The 18,292-nt window shown below is 36.7% G+C and overlaps 1 protein-coding gene across 6 annotated transcripts in view; it reads left to right on the top strand.

Annotated features, from left to right (window-relative positions):
* Nucleotides 1–18,292, top strand: part of WDR7 (WD repeat domain 7) — a 265,735-nt gene that overhangs the window by 75,262 nt on the left and 172,181 nt on the right. For all 6 annotated transcript variants that reach the window (XM_036417625.2, XM_036417624.2, XM_045574696.1 and 3 more), the window contains 2 exons: nt 2,497–2,615; nt 4,773–4,896. In XM_036417625.2, the coding sequence (XP_036273518.1) occupies nt 2,497–2,615; nt 4,773–4,896 (243 nt within the window). The remainder of the gene's footprint in view (nt 1–2,496; nt 2,616–4,772; nt 4,897–18,292) is intronic.

Raw genomic sequence — 18,292 nt, 5'->3', positions numbered from 1 at the left:
GATGTGAAGTGCACTGGTTTTCATGATAGTGCTTGTCATGGGAACCCTGGTGTTAGAGCTGCCAGTTTATTTTTACCTGTAGCTTCACCTATCTATCTTTACACACCATGTGCCCTGGTTAGAGGGGGATGTCACAGGTCCCTTAATTTACATCCTCATTTGAAAAGTCTTCACAATGACAATTAGCAGCAGTGATTGTAAACTGATGGGAAGTCACCTGTTTTATCTTACTATTTCTCTTTCTGGCCGAGTAAAAAACTGGTCCTTTTAGTTTTGAAGATGTAGTTAGGCTATCATATTATCCCCGTGGAGCTACACTACTGGGAAGTCTTTTTGGATTTCTGAAAATGTGAATGGAACCCACTAATCTTTATACCCCACTGGGATTATTTATACTGCCTGGAAGCTTAATGAAACTTGTGAGCTCTTGGCTATATTCACCCTCTTTATTGTGGGCTCAATCTTCACAAGTGTGTATAATATAAAAAGGGAGAAATTTATAAAATCTCAAATGTAACCCAGAATGATTCCGATTCTTCACTAAAATGCAATATTTCCAGCCCATTCAAATAGAAAGAGAAGTACAATATCTGTAAAGTACAGAACCCATGTTTATGTACCACTGTTTTGAAAAGAAAACATGGGCACTTAAAAATATAATGCATTTTTCTCTTTGGTTTCCCTGGTATAAACCTATACTAAGGTTAGTATGCTAAGACTACATTTTAACAAAAATAGAGTCATCTTTGTTAAGCTATTGTGAAAGATTACAATATTTTAGTTCAAAACAAGCTGTGACTTTGGAGAATGGTGAGAATCATCACATTAAAATTTAGCTCATAAATATATTCCATACTTTTATGAGACATTAAAACACTTTAAGAAATTACTAGGATGTAATATATATATATATATATATATATATATGCCTGATTCACTCTCTTCAAAGTGGGTTGAATCTTCACCAGTTTGGTGAAGATATAAATATCTGATTCACTTTCTAAAAAAAGGGATCAATAAGAACTTTAATATATATCCCTCTATTGAAAATAATTTATAATCTAAAAGGTACATACTCATCACCTTAATTAATATAACTGTATATTCTCAGTTGAAGAGAATTTCCCTACTGATAGGATGGATCTTTAGATAGGTGGCTTGTCCCTCACTCACACATTCTCTTTTAACAATCCCAATAATCATTCTGAGGTAGGGTTTTTGTTATTAGTTAGTTTAGATTATTTTAAAATGTTGATTTGCTGAAATTCTATGATCACGGATAACTCACCTTGTAATGATGGTAGTAAACAGTGTTTTTGCACCTATTCTTGATTATTTGTCTTTATTACCCTAGGGCAGTAGTCAGCAAATTCATTAGTCAACAGAGCCAAATATTAACAGTACAATGATTGAAATTTCTTTTGAGAGTCAAATTTTTTAAACTTAAACTATATAGGTAGGTGCATTGTTATTAATTTAATTAGGGTACTCCTAAGCTGGCTTTTGCTAAAAACATCCTCAATCTGTTTGAAGCATGTGGCTCTCGAGCCGCGGTTTGCTGACCACTGCCCTAGGAGGTAATGATAGTTATTATGCATTCGTAGTAGCTTTCTATATAATTTGGAAAGAATGAGGCATTTATTGTATATATATTTCTCAGTTGCCTTTAAAATAGGATTGACATGATTACTTGAGAATGTCTGGATACTGGTACTTTAAAAATACTGGTGGTTTATGGTGTTTATTTTCTTCATATAATCAGGTTCTATATTGTGGATTAGAATTTTGGAAAAAGTAACGTTTTTATTCAAATAATGATGTTTATTTGTTATTGATGCTTAAGATAATGTAAATTTTAGATAAATTTATTATATTGTGGAATGTCTGAATTCACTTACCTCTCAAAATTAGTGTATGTTACGTATTTCAGCTCTGATTGTGATTAAATATCTGATTCACTTTCTAAGAAAAGGGATCAATAAGGACCTTAATTAAAGGCCCAGTGATAGAGAAGGGGACATCTCTGTTGACTGACACGAAGGCAATAGAGAGAGGGCCTGGCCTCATGATGGACATGACCTGTTTAATGATATCTGTGTGAAAGCCCTCGTAACTAAAAGTGGTTTCAAGTCTGTGGCTCTGGAACCCGCTTATTTTTGTGCTTTCCCATCCTTGAATATGCGCTTGACTTTAGAGGGACGATTTAGAAATGTGTTTTCCAAGTGGAATTTGCACATATTTCACACGGAAATTTATTTTTGTTTTAAGACTTTGAGAGTTCTTACGAGTACCAGTTACATAAGTTAGCAGTGAAATACATTTGGTAGTACAATACTGTACATACACAAAAAATCTAGTAATAAATTGAAATAATTTATAACAGTTTAGCAGATCTTGCCCTTTTTTGTGTTTCTGGTATACGTACATGAAGAAAAACCTTTGAATTAAGGAAGGCCAGAATGTTTAAAGTATTTTTAATATGTTACATTTTAATAGGCTGGAGTCAGCTGGCTGCAATGCATTGTGTGATGCTGCCAGACCTGCTGGGACTGGACAAGTTTCGGCCTCCACTTCTGGAGATGCTCGCTCGGAGATGGCAGGATCGATGCTTGGAGGTAATGTCGAGGTGACACGGATTGAAAACAAAATTATCAAAAGGCATTGGACAAGTGTAAATTTTAAACAAGAGTGTTTAATGGCTGTCTAATTTCTTATCACTTATTATGTGGTAGGAAAATAGATTCATGATTTTTTTTTTCACTTTATGTACTTGCATATTTTTTGCTTGCATATTTGTTGTTGTTTTTTTAACTAGTAAGTATTTGATAAAAAGTTTCATATGCTTTATGGAACTGGAACCTAAGTATTGATTTTTTACATAGAGGAAAGGAGAGGGATAGAGAGCTAGAAACATCGGTGAGAGAGAGAAACATTGACGTGTTTCCTCCTGCACACACCCTACTGGGGATGTACCCACAACCAATGTACATGCCCTTGACCAGAATTGAACCTGGGACTTTTCAGTCCGCAGACCTTTCTATCCACTGAGCCAAACCGATTTTGGCCTAAGTATTGCTTTTTATGCAGATTGTGCACATGTGTTCACACACACATGCAATACACCCACCTCCCCCAAAACCAAACCATCATCAGGTATAATCTCACCAGTCAAATTCTAAGAGAATAGCCTTTGTCCAATAGAAGGGACTGTGTTATAATAAAAGGAGAGTGTCTTTGGATTAGAAGAGACCTGGATTTATTTATTTATTTATTTATTTATTTATTTATTTTAAAATATATACTTTTATTGATTTTTTACAGAGAGGAAGGGAGAAGGAGAGAGAGTTAGAAACAACAATGAGAGAGAAATATCAATCAGCTGCCTCTTGCACACCCCCTACTGGGGATGTGCTGGCAACCAAGGCACATGCCCTTGACCGGAATCGAACCCGGGACGTTTCAACCCGCAGGCCAAGGCTCTATCCGCTGAGCCAAACCGGTTTTGGCGAGACCTGGATTTAAATATTAGTTCTGCCAATTATTAACTTTGTGACCCTGGGCAATTTACTTAACCTATTTGAAGCTCATTTGTAAAGTGGGGATAATAATATATTACTCATGGGATTGCTGTCAGGGTCAAATAAGGTAATGCAAGTAAAATAGTTAGTGCAGCATCTGACACACTGTAGGAGCTCAATAAATGATAGCTATTATTTTGTGCTAATGGACTATGCTGTATTAGATATTGCTTGGCATACAATATCACTGGGGACTTAGAAACATTTTAAAGAGATTTTCCTTATTATGGTATTTGACCTACATAGCTGTAGCAGTTTGTATCGTTCAAAAATTTTAACTTACCGAGTAGAATTAACACATTTGCTCCTTTTCTTGTCTCCCTCTATTCCAAGTGGAACTGCAGCATACTAAAATTTTCATGGTTTTGTCTTAAATAATATTTTAATTCACTTCAAAGTCAATTATAATTAAAAACATTTTCTATTCAAACTCATATCAGATATTGCTGTTATATTTTCCATTATAAATGTTAATTGATTAGTACATCACTGGGCAATTGACTACCTTCTTTAACTCCATGCCTGTGGCATTTTGCTAAAATAAAAAATAAACTAAAACTGCAAAATAAAAGTTGTTGGAAGAAAAGGAAGAAGAATGAAAATAATACAATTTTGAAAACTATTGTTATTCTATAAAACTCATTACATGGGAATATATCTGTTGAAAACACGTTGTTTGAGCATGTCTTAGGTATATATGAATGTGTGGATTGATACATGCATGGTGTGTAAACAATACCTATTTAGTATATATACATATATATACTAGTATGTTATAAAAATTCACTAGCTAAGGTTAAATTTCTTCATGCTGAAAGAGAAGGCAAATTTAATAGTTCTAACTACTTTTGACAATTATTTATATAGAAATTTTGAGATTGAATGTGCAAAATTAACATGCAAGACTGTTTTAAAAAGCTTTTGGAAAAAAGAAAATTTAAACCCAGAGCTGATTAAATGTACAAACATAATTCAGTCTATTAGTGCTAAAATATTTTTCAGTGAGAACAGTAATTAAAATGTCTTTGATTTGCAGGCATCCAATTTATTCCACTTAAAAGTCTTTAATTTCTTGGTTGGTTAGTAGTTTTTGTCATGTGGATAAATGTGGTTTATATTGGCTCCTTCTGACTTCCTAGTTTTAAACATCTCCCCGCTGACCTGCTTTTCTCACCTCGGGCTCTGTGGTCTCAGGTCAGAGAGGCCGCGCAGGCCCTGCTCCTGGCGGAGCTGCGAAGGATTGAGCAGGCGGGCCGGAAGGAAGCCATCGATGCCTGGGCTCCGTACTTACCTCAGTACATGGACCACGTCATGTCACGTAAGAGTTCTTATGCATTTCCACAAAGCTTTCCGTGCTCATTAGAAAATTACCAAAGCAAAAGTGAGTCATTTGCCTTCCAGTGAAAACAAGGGCCTCAAATTCTACTCATTCATTTTCTGAAATCCCTATGGATTGGAGTTTGGTTAGGAAACAAAGAAACAAAAAGTTATATATCAAGATATTCAGTAATGGATTGACCCCTTATACAATTAATCCCTCCAAAATCCTACCCTACTTAACACTAGTCTCTGTGTCTGCCCATTGCATTATGTTTAACAAGTGCCAACTTGTTAGATATTGATCTTATGATATGCAGGTACAAACACTGGCAGATGCTTTCTAAATTGAAGTTAGGATTACGAATAAAGATCTGGCAGTGAGACTAGTGTACTATTGAAAAAGGAAAAATTAGCAAGGGTTTGACTAATGAATTTTTCAAATGAGTACAATTTGAAGGGATTGGGAAAGACCTTGGGAAAAATTGTTGAAATTTCATATATATATATATATATATATATATATATATATATATATATATATATATATATATATATATATATATATATGTATAGTGTCCTAATCAGAGGATAGGGATGAATCTACAACCCAAGTAAGTGCTCTTGACTGGAATGGAAGCCATGACCCTTTGGTGCATGCTCTAACCACTGAGAAATACTGTCCAGGTATTTTTCACATAATGAAACCTTTGTAGTCATGCTGCTAGGTCAAATGTGCGCTGAGGAAAAGTTGTATTTGGGCATTCATAATTTTTTAAATTTTTTTATTAAGGTATTATAGGTGTACATACATCCTCCCCCTCCTTTCCCCCCACCCCCTCACCCCCTGCTGGAGTTTTGCGTCCGTTGTTTATGCTTATATGCATGCATACAAGTCCTTCAGTTGATCTCTTATCTCCCCCACCTCTCCCTATCCTTTACATTCATAATTTTTTTCATTTTGGAAAAGGTATGCTTCATCCCAGTTCAGCATTTGATTCATTTTTTATTTTTCTAAAGAAGAATTCAGAATTAAAATTTTAATCTGTTATAAATATAAGATAAATAAATCCATTTTAGGTTTTTTTTGTCTGTGTTTTTTAAGATAAAGTCTTAATGAAACTTGATAAAAACATTTTACTCTGGAAATTTGGCCTGAGTTTTAGGTGGATTCAATTTGAGTGACCTTTTGCCAATGCCAGTTATTCCTGTTAATAAGATACTCATTACACATTTCAAGAGAGACAATGCATGATTGTATAAGAAGGAAAGGAAAGCCAGATTCAAATAGGATTACAATTGTTATAACTGACATAACTCTACCAGAGATTTGCCGGTGGTAACTACAGTGGTTGTTTACTTAGGTCTGTGACCTTGGATACTTAACCTTTCTCAGTGCAGTTTTGTCACAGATGAAGTGAAGGTAGTGAGACAGGATTCTTCTGAGGATAGAATGAGTTAATCTTTATTAAGCACGTCGAACCATACATAGGCCACGGTAAGCACTATGTATTTGTTAAGTAAGTATATTCATAATCTGTAAATGCAAATATATTTTGCACATATAATTAAAAAATCAAAAATTAACTATTCCAATTAAAATTCTTTAATCTGCTTAGGGAAGACTATTTACTGAGAGAATACTATTTTTTGTTTGCTTACTGGGAATTTTTTCATTTTAATTAAAGGAAGTTAAGTTAAAAAATAGGGACTTTTAGACATTAAAAAGACTAGGTTATAAGGCTTAAAGCTCTTATGCAAATATTTATAGGTTTGTAATTTTTGTTGAATATAAAGAAGTTTAAAAAAATAAGATAGGATGAAAAAAGCTCTGCTTTTGCACATTTGAAAGTTTGGAACAGTGCTCTTTGTTCAGTAGCTTGTGGCATTAAGTTTATAATCTTCTAGACAATCTTGAATAAAAGATCCCCCAATTTAAGGACCAACTATGAATATAGTACTATGTAGCAGATTAAAGGTGAAACTAAATAGCAAATCACTAGGGATTCTGTTAAACAGAGAACAACTTGGCCCACGTGGCTCAGTGGTTGAGTGTCTGCCTAGGAACCTGGAGGTCACAGTTCGATTCCTGGTCAGGGCATATGCCCAGCACCAGTGTGGAGCCTGCAGGAGACAGCTGATCAATGATTGTCTCTCATCATTGATATTTCTGTGTCTCTTCCATCTCCCTTCCTCTCTGAAATCTATAAAAATGTATATATATAAAAAAAATAAAACAAAAGGAGAACGCTATTATGAAAATAATGAGAATCATTTTAAAGACATCTTATTTAGAATGGACTAGTGTAGAGTGGGAAAATTGATTAAAGTAGAATAAATAGCTAGGAGGCTGTTACAGAAGAGAATAGGGGACCCAGACCTAAATATAGAAGGGGTAGAATAGGAGATAGTTCTGAGTCTTGATTACAGGTTGCATATAAAGGTCTAAGAACACCAAAGATTAGTATATCCTTATATTCTTTTTTAAAATTTTATTTTAAATATATTTTATTGATTTTTCACAGAGAGGAAGAGAGAGGGATAGAGAGTTAGAAACATCGATGAGAGAGAATCATTGATCAGCTGCCTCTTGCGCACCCCCTACTGGGGATGTGCCTGCAACCAAGGTACATGCCCTTGTTTGGAATTGAACCCGGAACCTTTCAGTCCGCAGGCCAATGCTCTATCTACTGAGCCAAACCGGTCCCGGCTATCCTTATATTCTTGACAGTATGGGAAGAGAGATGCCATTAGCAATGGTGGTAGATTCCATTTTATATTTTTCTTGGAAAGAAGAGAATGAGTTAGGTACAACGTAAAGGCATTACATAATCACAGACGATTCCCTGAAGCAAAGATAAACATGTACATGTTGCTAGGTGAGATGTCTGTTAGAGAACAGAGAGGGTACAATACAAGTAAAATAATGATAACACCTACCACTTTCCCTGTCAGGCTTTTGCTACCTACCTGGTCTGTAGTATTTCACCAAACTATTGCAGTGCCCTGTTAAGTAGGCACTGTTGTCACTGTAACCCCTACTTCCTCCCCCCTCAAATGAGTTAATTGAGGATAAGAGAGATCAAAGCACTTTCTGAAGTCCCTCAGTGACTAAGTAGTTGTCAGACTACTAAACTCATGATCTTAGTCACTGTTTATTATCTTCTCCCTCCAGCATCCTTAGATTTTAAATAGAATTGAGAGTGGAAGAATGAGTAGGTATTTGGCTTAACTAATCTTACTTTTAGACAATGTCATTTTTAAATTTAACAACCACAAAAATAACTGTAAAAAATTACTTGTAGTGGTTTGCATCATTATTCAAAGAAGCATACACTAGATTGTTCTTGGTCAAATCTAAACCTTTCCGTTGATGTATATTAAAGTCCTTGGTATTTCGTTAATATATCCTGAAGTATTTTATAAATTAACCGAATTCTGGCTAATGTAAAATTTTAATCTTATCACTTACTGCAATTGTATTTTTTAGTAAAACAGGCATTGTGCATATAACTAAAACATCTTACTTCAACAGCTCTTGCTATAATATATTAATCTATTCTGGAACTTTTATATCGACTAGGTGTAAAATTAGTTTTAATTTGCTTTGCCGGGAGCTTTCTAGTTTAATAAAAGGATGTCAAGCTAAGGAGCAGGGGTTCTGAATGTGTGAAGGGAGAAGAAAGCATACAGCAAATGAGGAAGGACCACATAGGGCTGCTGAACAGATTTGCTGTCCGAAGGGATCAAAGGTTATGGAGCCAGCTGGTGGGCAGCCCACACCTGCCACCAACATGCTTGTAGTGAAGTTGCTTCTGCCATTGTCATTCATGTTTGAGGAGATGATGATTGTAGCAAGTTGTATCATCAAGCAGTCTTTTAGAAACTTAAAACTTATTTTGGCATAGGAATCTTCTTAATCACTAAAGTAGGTAAAATATTAAACAGTATATCTCGTAAATACACTCATCTGGTATTTTCTTATACTTTAATCATCCTAAGCACTAAAAAATATGCAATGATTGCCTAAGCAATATTGGCAGCTCCTAACTTATAACTGAGCCTGATCTAAGAGTCCCTGGCTTAGTTATCTGAAACTCAGAAAATGCTTTTACCTGAAGAGCAGGATGCCATACTGGGCTGGTGGACCGCGTTGGCCATCTGTGTTAGAGATGCGGAGTGAAGTTGCAGGTGTCTAGCAACTTTCTCTGACTTCACAGTCAATGAGTGAATGAGCTGGGATGACAAGTCAACTGGCCATATAGACTGGGGTTTTCTGGAATCTTAGGTGCATTAGGCAGTTGGAGCCTTTTGTAGGTTTGTCTGAGAACGTAAGGAAAGCAGTGGTCCAGGAGCCAGTTGCTTTTCTTAGGACTATTGAGAGCACTGAGCGAGAAGCTTTGGACAGTAAGCACCCAGCGCAGTCTGTACATAACACAGACAGGGAATGCTGGCCGGCTGTCCCCTTTCCTTTCCGATGCCGGATTCTATAGTTGTGTCCTCCTAATTGTCACTGTCTCAGAATCGACCTTTCTTTCTATTGCCTAGGGATTCTGGCAGTGGACCAGAAGTCACTGGGGAGGCAAAGCAGCAATAGTCCACCTTAACTGGATAGCCATTTCACAGATTTTTCACTAAAACCAAGTCTTTTTTTTTTTTTTTATAATATATTTTTATTGATTTTTTACAGAGAGGAAGAGAGAGGGATAGAGAGTTAGAAACACCGACGAGAGAGAATCATCGATCAGCTGCCTCTTGCACACCCCCCACTGGGGATGTGCCCGCAACCAAGGTACATGCCCCTGATCAGAATCGAACCCGGGACGTTTTAGTCCCCAGGCCGACGCTCTATCCACTGAGCCAAACCGGTTTCGGCTAAAACCAAGTCTTAATTGAGTGATATAAGAATTCTGTTTCAGGTAATGGAGCTCTGTCCCTGAACCTGTTAGGAAACATTCTGTCCCTTACATATAGTCAGTATGTATGCTTTTAATGCCTAATTTCTGGGAGAAAATTAGAGGTTAAGTGCATTGTGATTCTTACTCTCACATTAACAGGACATAGTAGATACATTTTAAAGTGACATAAATGCTGTAAATATCTTCTGAGTTATCACTCGTTAGCATGTATTTACAATCACTTTTATGCTACAAAACACTTAAAATTTTATTGATTATTCTTAATAAGGAAGGATTAATGCTGTTTTCTGCTGTCAAATTATAATTCAGATGAAGATAAAATATTATACGTTGTCTCAGATTTATTTTGAAGTGAAGCTGTTTTGCATAATCAGATTTTATGTATTTCTTATTTGTGACATTCTACATGAAGCATTTTGATAATTAACTTTTTTATGAGGTCAAGCACCTGCTCGTTTATGAAATATGCCCACACTTGCCCCCTTCCTTCCAGGCAGTGACTACTGTGAGGTAAATGTTGGTGGTTCCTGATTTCCTTTGGCCTGAGATGCAGAGTGACCTTACAGGGCATGAGGTCACAAGCGTAATTATTTCTTGCACGTTGTATTCTGCTTGCTCACAGTGGCTCATCTCCTTTAATTTCAGAGACATTAAACACATAAAAGATACTACCATTATATAAATCAAAATCTCTTCTAAAGAGGGTGCTATGGTAATGTTATGCAGTTATGGTTGGTGTAGTATTAATTTGCAAATTTATCATCTCAGATATTGATAGAAGGATGTGTACCACATCGTGTTTAATACGTATTGATGTCATCAGAAAGAACAATCCTTTGTTCTTATCGAGTCCCTGCCTTTTTAGCTTCCTTTTGTGTTAAGGTTACCAGGGTTAGGCTCGTCTTTTTATCCCCTTTGGAAACAGAATAGGATTTCTTTGTTCAATGAAAGGCACTCCTAGTCAGTGTTTTGGGTTTGACTTTCAGCAAGCTACACTGTAGTACCTGGAATTGAAGTCACTTTTCTGATGATTATAAAGTAGTGATCATTCTGAGCACAAATGTGGATGGACCAACAATATACAAGAAGGTAAGATGGAACTATATATTTTAGTAGAAAGGTATGTTGTAGCTAGTAAAAATAATGTAAATATTAGTGCATTCTTTGGTAGGCATCTTTTTCAAGATTTGCTGGGAGAGAGAGGATGGGGACAGGAGGGACAGGAGAGGAAGGGGTTTTGATAAATATCATTTAAGAGAGTCCTCCTGGACCTTTTTTAAAAGGCCTTAAACTACAGAACATTCCTTCCTCCTTTCTTTGTATATATGCCTCTGTCACTTGGAAGTCTTTAACAGTCTTCTTAGGAATGATTTTCTAGGTAACTGAGGGTTTAAACATCACTAGGTTCTCAAAAAAAAAAATAAAAAATCTTTTTTGTTGTAATATTTCACAACGTCTCAGTTGCAAGAGTCGTTTTGATCCTTGATGTAAAATTGCCACCACTTGCTTATTGAAGAGAGTGGACCTATTTAATCTGAACTAAAAGTACCCGGATTGGAATAGCTCTTGCATTTCATCTTCTCTTTTTAGAAAATAATTTTTCTTTCTCAAAATTCTTTGTATTGTCTAGTGATTGGTACCAATTTCTGCTCTTGGGCTATTTCATCTCACTCTTAGGAGTTTCTGTCCTGTTTCCAGGGTTCTGGGAGTGTGGAAGCCAGGTGACCAAACATATGTGAGATAAATATAAAATACAAGTAAACTAGCTAAGAATAGGCCTCTCCGATGAAAAGATTCCCAAGCTTCAGTGTAAGTGCTCTGTGGCCTCCCTGTTGGCTCCTCACATTTTGCTTACTTGACTGTTTTTTTTTTCTTCTTTTTTTCTTTTTCTTCAGGTCTTTTGTTGCATTCTGGGTGTAGTTTTCTTTTTGGTGAAAAATATTCTAAATTAAAATTGAGAAAAGAAAGGGAAAATCATTTGGTTGCTCATGAAGAACCAATAATTCTAAAATACCCCTTGTGGAATGAATGCCTGTTTTGTGAATTAGCTGGGATTAAAAGACGAGGTTTCCTCAGAAATATCTAGTAGTTGTCTTAACACTGCTCACAAAGCCCCTGGAGAGGATTATTCATTGTGATTAGAAAGGGAAAAGGAAATTATGACTAAATGATCTATCTAAAAAGTACTTCATATTCTGTGGAATTTTTATATTGGGAGGCAGCAAGGGTTTGTCTGGAGGTAAACTGTATAATGCAAAGCACACTGTGTCTGTATGGTTATCTGTTTGCTGTGTTTCATCAGGACCTAAGGGATTTGTTCCTCTTTTTTCTGCCAGAATGTCAGAGCTGTTGAGCTTAATTTTAAGCACTCTAGACTGATCATGTATTTAACGGCATTAAACTGTTCTTCTTATCTACATTTGGCTACTAACCCAATGGAATAACAATGAAATTTCTCTTTCCTTGATCACAGCTAGCTAACGGAAAATCTTTTAGTTCCATGTGGCTTTTGTTCTTGGAATTTTAAGAATTTAATATTCTTATAATTTTCTTGATATCCTTTTACACATCTTAGACATGAGAAGTGATAAATTAAAAATGAAAGCATTACGGATCAATCGGTCAGACTTTCTAAGTGAAAAACAGAGAAGTCTGTCATCGAGTGATGCTGCAGGTTAGGGCCCCGCGGGAGTAAGTCACGTCACGCTTCTAGGAAAGGCTTCTGTAGAAGAGGTGCTGTAACAGTAGCCAGCAGCCTGCCTGGTTCAGGTTGGCAGTAGGAGCCCATGACAGTGCTCCATCCAGTGGAGCAAGGCGAGGAGTGGAGTCCCAGGGAATTCAGTAACTTGTTCCTTGAATGACTGTGCGGACTTGGGATTCCAAGGGTGGGCTCCTTGCCCGCTTCTTCCCTCCCATTCCACTTAAGGAACACTGGCTGTCAGTTGTCACCGTGGAAAAACTGGCACAGAAAGGATGTGGAATAATTTGTGACTTTCTCATCCCCCTTTCTTTTTCTCTTTCACACATCTCCCTTCAGGGCAGAAATCGGTTCCCTCTTCTAGAGTTGTAGTTGGTGGCAAGGTCCCTAGGCGGCATGGCTGGCTTTCTTTGAGTGTTCGTGCCCTTATCACCTGCTTTAAGAAGTTGAAGGCACTTGAGTCGCTGAAGACCAATTTATAAAAGAAAAACTCATTCCACCTGTGACACATGGTGTTTTTTTTTTTTAAACTGGTGTTCAAATAGAAATGCCTGGTCTACCTTTAGCTGAGGTTCTAGTGGCCTTTGCAATAATAAATGTCCTAATATTAGTTGCTATGAAGAGTAGGGTATTGATTTGTGCCATTAGTCTCTTGCTGATTTGCTGAAGAACAAAAATGTATAATGCTAATGGAAATAGAGTACTTTACAAAACACTGCGCATGAATACCGGAACATGTCTGTAATAGAACCAGTGTCTAGGAAGCTTTTAAATATAAATTTTCCTTATTCTAGTACAATTATTCCAGTTCAGGAACTCAGAGTCCTGCTCAACTTGCTGTTATAGAGCAGAAAGCTGATTGATCATCTTACAATGTTTTAAGTCTTAGACACTGAATATGCACGAATGAATTCATTTTTAAAAAAATATATTTTATTGATTTTTTATAGAGAGGAAGGGAGAGAGATAGAGAGCTAGAAACGTCGATGAGAGAGAAACATCGACCAGCTGCCTCTTGCACACCCCCCACTGGGGATGTGCCCGCAACCAATGTACATGCCCTTGACTGGAATCGAACCTGGGACCTTTCAGTCCTCAGACCGATGCTCTACCGCTGAGCCAAACCGGTTTCGGCAGGAATGAATTCATTTTTCATTAAACGTGGGACATAATTTTATACCATATTTATAATTTTATTATCTCTTTATATTGACTTGTTAGTATATGTAATTGCATTGTTTTAATATTTTATTTTGAAGTCTCATGATCTGCATGTGACAGTAGATGTTAGAGTTTGGAAGGAAAATAGTTATTTAAAGCTAAAGCAAGAAAATTATATGAATCTATATATTATCTATAGTATTTTGATTATAATAGCTAATGGTAGATTTTGTTGTAGTGTTATTTATACATTCTGGGATTAAAGTGATGAAATTATACTAACATATCTTTGTTTAATTCATTCTCCTTTCCTCTTTATGGTTTTTTGAGGAGGTACAATATGTTATATTTAATTTTTCCTTAGTAAAATTGTCATCATGATTTATTACGTCTGCTATCTATTTTTATTAAGCAGATTTTGATACAAATAAGTATTTTAAACGTGTCTTAATATTTATAAATGGTTTCATTGTGCATGACATTTTCAGACTTGGTTAATATTTTAGCACTTCTGGTCCCCAAACATGAAGAAAAAAAAATTTGTTTTATTGGTTTGAGCACCCGAATTGACCCCAGCAAGATTGAGATTGATCTGGTTTCTTTCAGCCTGTTAAATGCCAATCCAGTCATCTGTAACGGTACTTAGTATTTTTGTAATTTTTCTGTACATACTTTCTGTGTTTGTTCTATAAATCTTACCCATCACTTGAAAAGACATTCCTTACTTGATTTAGAGATGAAAGAAAACAACCACAACCACCCGTTTTAAGGCTGTCATTTGAAAAAATTGTGTCTGCAGTTAATGTCATTGCTATAATCACAGTTCTTTTTTGTAATTCTTACAAAAGGGATCTTGCATTTGACTAGGAAAAGAAGATGAGTCTTACATTTGAAATGTGTCCTTGCACTAAGGAACATTCAGCTTTGGGAAAGGACCTGGAAAGGGGGGGGGGGTAGTTTTTAATACATGAACATTCCCACTGATTTTGAAGACATATAATGAAATTACATCCCTCTGATAATTAAACATTATTAAACAAGTCTGGCATAGTTTGTGGATACAAAGACATAAATTACGCATTTTGAGATACTTTTGCATCTCAGGCATGAAGTGAAGAAGGCTTTTCTTTACTGTCTGCTAGGGGGTGGCTAGTGGATATTGGACTCAAGTTTGCTTTGGTTTTGTTCTTTGCTTATCCCCTACTCCAAAAAACAAGGGTCAGACTTGAAAATATGCTTTGAAAGTCAGAGAAACTAAACTGGAATTGAATTTCTGAGATCTGGATGAGGGTTGAGGATGGGACATTTGTAATCTTTATATTGTCATGTGGTTTTTAGAGTGATGCTTTACATAAAACATTCTCATGGGGTTTAAAGTGACCACATCATCCCGGATGTGATCTGTTATGTTAAGATATGATCAGGAATCTGAGACAGAAGGTGGGTACTTGGACGGGAAGCCTTTCCCATTCCATTTCCGCACTGCTCACACTTACGGAGAAGAGATTCGAGCGTAATGCTTCTCAAAGGGTGAGAGGCAGGAGGGATGAAGGATGAATTCCAAAGGTAATTCTAAACATTCCTCCCTCCTGATCAAGGCTCTGTATTCATTCATTTCATAATTCCAAAAACAAACAGTGATACAGGGTGGAGTTACAAACTTTTCTTTGAGTTCAGCCATTTCTAAAACCTTGTCCTGCAGGAGAACTTTCAGTGTCTGTATAACTCTTAATGTTTTGGATAGCAGCCAACAGTTACGTTCTTGCCACTTCTCCAGGGATGCTGTGTTTCTCATGGAGCTTCAGTAGTTTGCACTTAGTCAGGTATGGCCCCGTGTGTGCTTTAAAATACCCTCTGACATAGCTGTCTCCTGGAAGCACAGAGACACTTGAATATACTATATAATGTTTGATACATAATTTATTATTTTGATTTATAATGTGCTAACCCTTTAGATACGGTTAGCCAATTGGTTTTAGAACTTATTTGTTTTTATCCTATCTAATAAAAAAGAGTAATATGCAAATTGACCATCATTCCAACACACAAGATGGCCGCCCCCATGTGGACACAAGATGGCCAGCACAAGATGGCCAGCAGGGGAGGGCAATTGTGGACAATCATGCAGGGGATGGTAGTTAGGAGTGACCGGGCCAGCACAGTGACCGGGCCAGGCAGTTGGGGAGACCAGGCCTACAGGGGAGGGCAGTTGGGGGTAAACAGGCCAGCAGGGAGGGCAGTTAGGAGTGACCGGGTCGGCAGGGGAGGGCAGCTAGGGGCAGTTGGGCTGGCAAGGGAGCAGTTAGGTGTCAATCAAGCTGACAGGGGAGTGGTTAGGGGGTGATCAGGCTGACAGGCAAAAGCGGTTAGGGGCAATCAGACAGGCAGGTAGGTGAGCGGTTTGGAGCCAGCAGTCCTGGATTGTAAGGGAGATGTCTGACTGCCTGTTTAGGCCTGATCCCACTGGGATCCTGCAGTCAGACATTTCTCTAGGGGTCCCAGATTGGAGAAGGTGCAGGCTTGGTTGAGGGACACAACTCCCTCTCCCATGCATGAATTTCGTGCACCAGGCTTCTAGTGTAACTATAATTGTATAATGTGAATATAGATCCATATATAGTCAATCATCTTTTAATAGCCATGATCCACTTGATAGACACTGTAATAATCACTTTTTGTCACAATTATGTAATTCTGCACCTATTTTCTTCTTCTTGGCCTTGGACTTGTGGTATGCATGAGATTATCATGATGCACAACAGAGATATCTGTTCTTGCAGTGTCCTGGGCTACATGACAGATGAGCAGGGTAACATAGATGAGGGTATTTATTGTTTTGTTTTGCCTTTGACCAAAGTATATTTAAATGCTTCTTATAAAAATATGCTTACCTCTTTCCTTTCTATTAATTATGTGCCAAAGTCTCAGTAATGATTGTTAGGTAGGTAGGGGTTTGAAGGGAAAATGCATCAAATAGGGACTATTTCAAAGGAATTGTATTAACCTTTACTACTAATCAGTAAATCTTGATTTCTCTATTCCTCTTGGAATTGCTGCATAGAGATATCAGGATGGTTTGTGAAATGATCTATTTGAATGTCAAATATAACTTTATAGATTAGTTTTGGATAAAAGATAATGTGTCCTCCTACTCAGTTTTTTTAAACTTTTTACTTTGGAGCATTTTGAACATATGTACAAGTAATAGAATGAATCTCCAGGTATCTGTTGCCTAACTATTACAGTTACTAACTCGTAGGTATTCTTACTTTAAATATTATAGTCCCCTCTAAGCACCTCTCCCTACCTTATTTGGAAACAATTTTCAGACACCACATTACCTTTTCTATAAATATCTCAGTTTTTATTTGAAAAAGTAATAATTCATTTTAATATAAAATGCTAATAACATTAGAATGCCCAAACCTCTAATTTTAAATATTATTTAATAACTCTTTATATTTCCTCAATAGTTCCATAATTTTTTAATTTGTTTATTCAGTATCATTTTAAAAAATTCATGTATTACAGTTGGTTTATATGTCTCTTATATTTATTTTAATATATTGAATTTTAATCAATCAATCAGTCAATCATCTATCACTTGTCTCTAGCCTCCTCTCCCCTCTCCTTTTCTTTATCCTTTTTCTTTGTTTGTGGAGTAAATTAAGAAGCTTGTACTGTGGTGATTCATGCAGTGTAGTAGGGTTCTGGACTGTGAGAGGGCTTGGGCCAGGCTCAGGGACCTCCTTTCCCCCAAGTGCATGGATTTCGTGCACTGGGCCTCTAGTTGGTTAATAAAACCATACAAGTTTCACATGTACAATAAAACATCATCTGCAGAGTGTATCTTGTGCTCATTGCCTAAAGTAAAGTCTCTTTAGATTAGAAATGTTCTAATGAGCGATCTAGAAGGAAACACATGGAACACAAAGAAATTAAAAGGAAAGGTAAAAAAATTAAGATCATCTCCAAATTTTCTACTATAGTACTTAAAGAAGTTTGAAATGTGTTTTGTGTGTGTGTGTGTTTGCGTGTGTGTGTGTGTATTTTAACTTATAGAAAGAGGAAACAAATTAAACTGTAACTATAATCCTAAGGATTGAAGATATTTTCCTTTGCTTGAATCTTAGTAGTGTAATCTTAAGTGCAAAAGAAGAAATCTCCCTCTAATAGATTATTGAAAATAAATGAAAAATTTAAGAACTCATTCTCTGATTGGCCATTAGTTCCACACCATTTTTAAAATATAATTGCTGGGTAGCATTTTCCCAATACATTGAGGTTTTGCTTCCTGGCAATTGTCAATAGTTTGATTCAAATAAACTCATACAAAAAAGTCATATATAATAAAAGGGTAATATGCAAGTTGTACCTAAGGGTTGGGAACGACTGGTTGCTATGACACACACTGACCACTAGGGGGCAGACGCTCAATGCAGGAGCTGCCCCTGGTGGTTAGTGCTCTCCTGAGCTCTCCTCAGCAACAATCAGGCTAAGGGCTACTGGCAGGAGTCTCTCCCAATTCCTCGGCAGCATTAAAGATGTCTGACTGACGACTTAGGCCCACTCCCCACAGGGAATGGGCCTAAGCTGTCAGTCGGACATCCTCCCGCAGG

This window comes from Pipistrellus kuhlii, unplaced genomic scaffold (assembly GCF_014108245.1).
Source record: "Pipistrellus kuhlii isolate mPipKuh1 unplaced genomic scaffold, mPipKuh1.p scaffold_m20_p_6, whole genome shotgun sequence".
NCBI classification, from domain to species: domain Eukaryota; kingdom Metazoa; phylum Chordata; class Mammalia; order Chiroptera; family Vespertilionidae; genus Pipistrellus; species Pipistrellus kuhlii.
The sequence above is the reverse complement of the archived record's forward strand: the minus strand, read 5'-3'. Positions and strand labels throughout refer to the sequence as shown.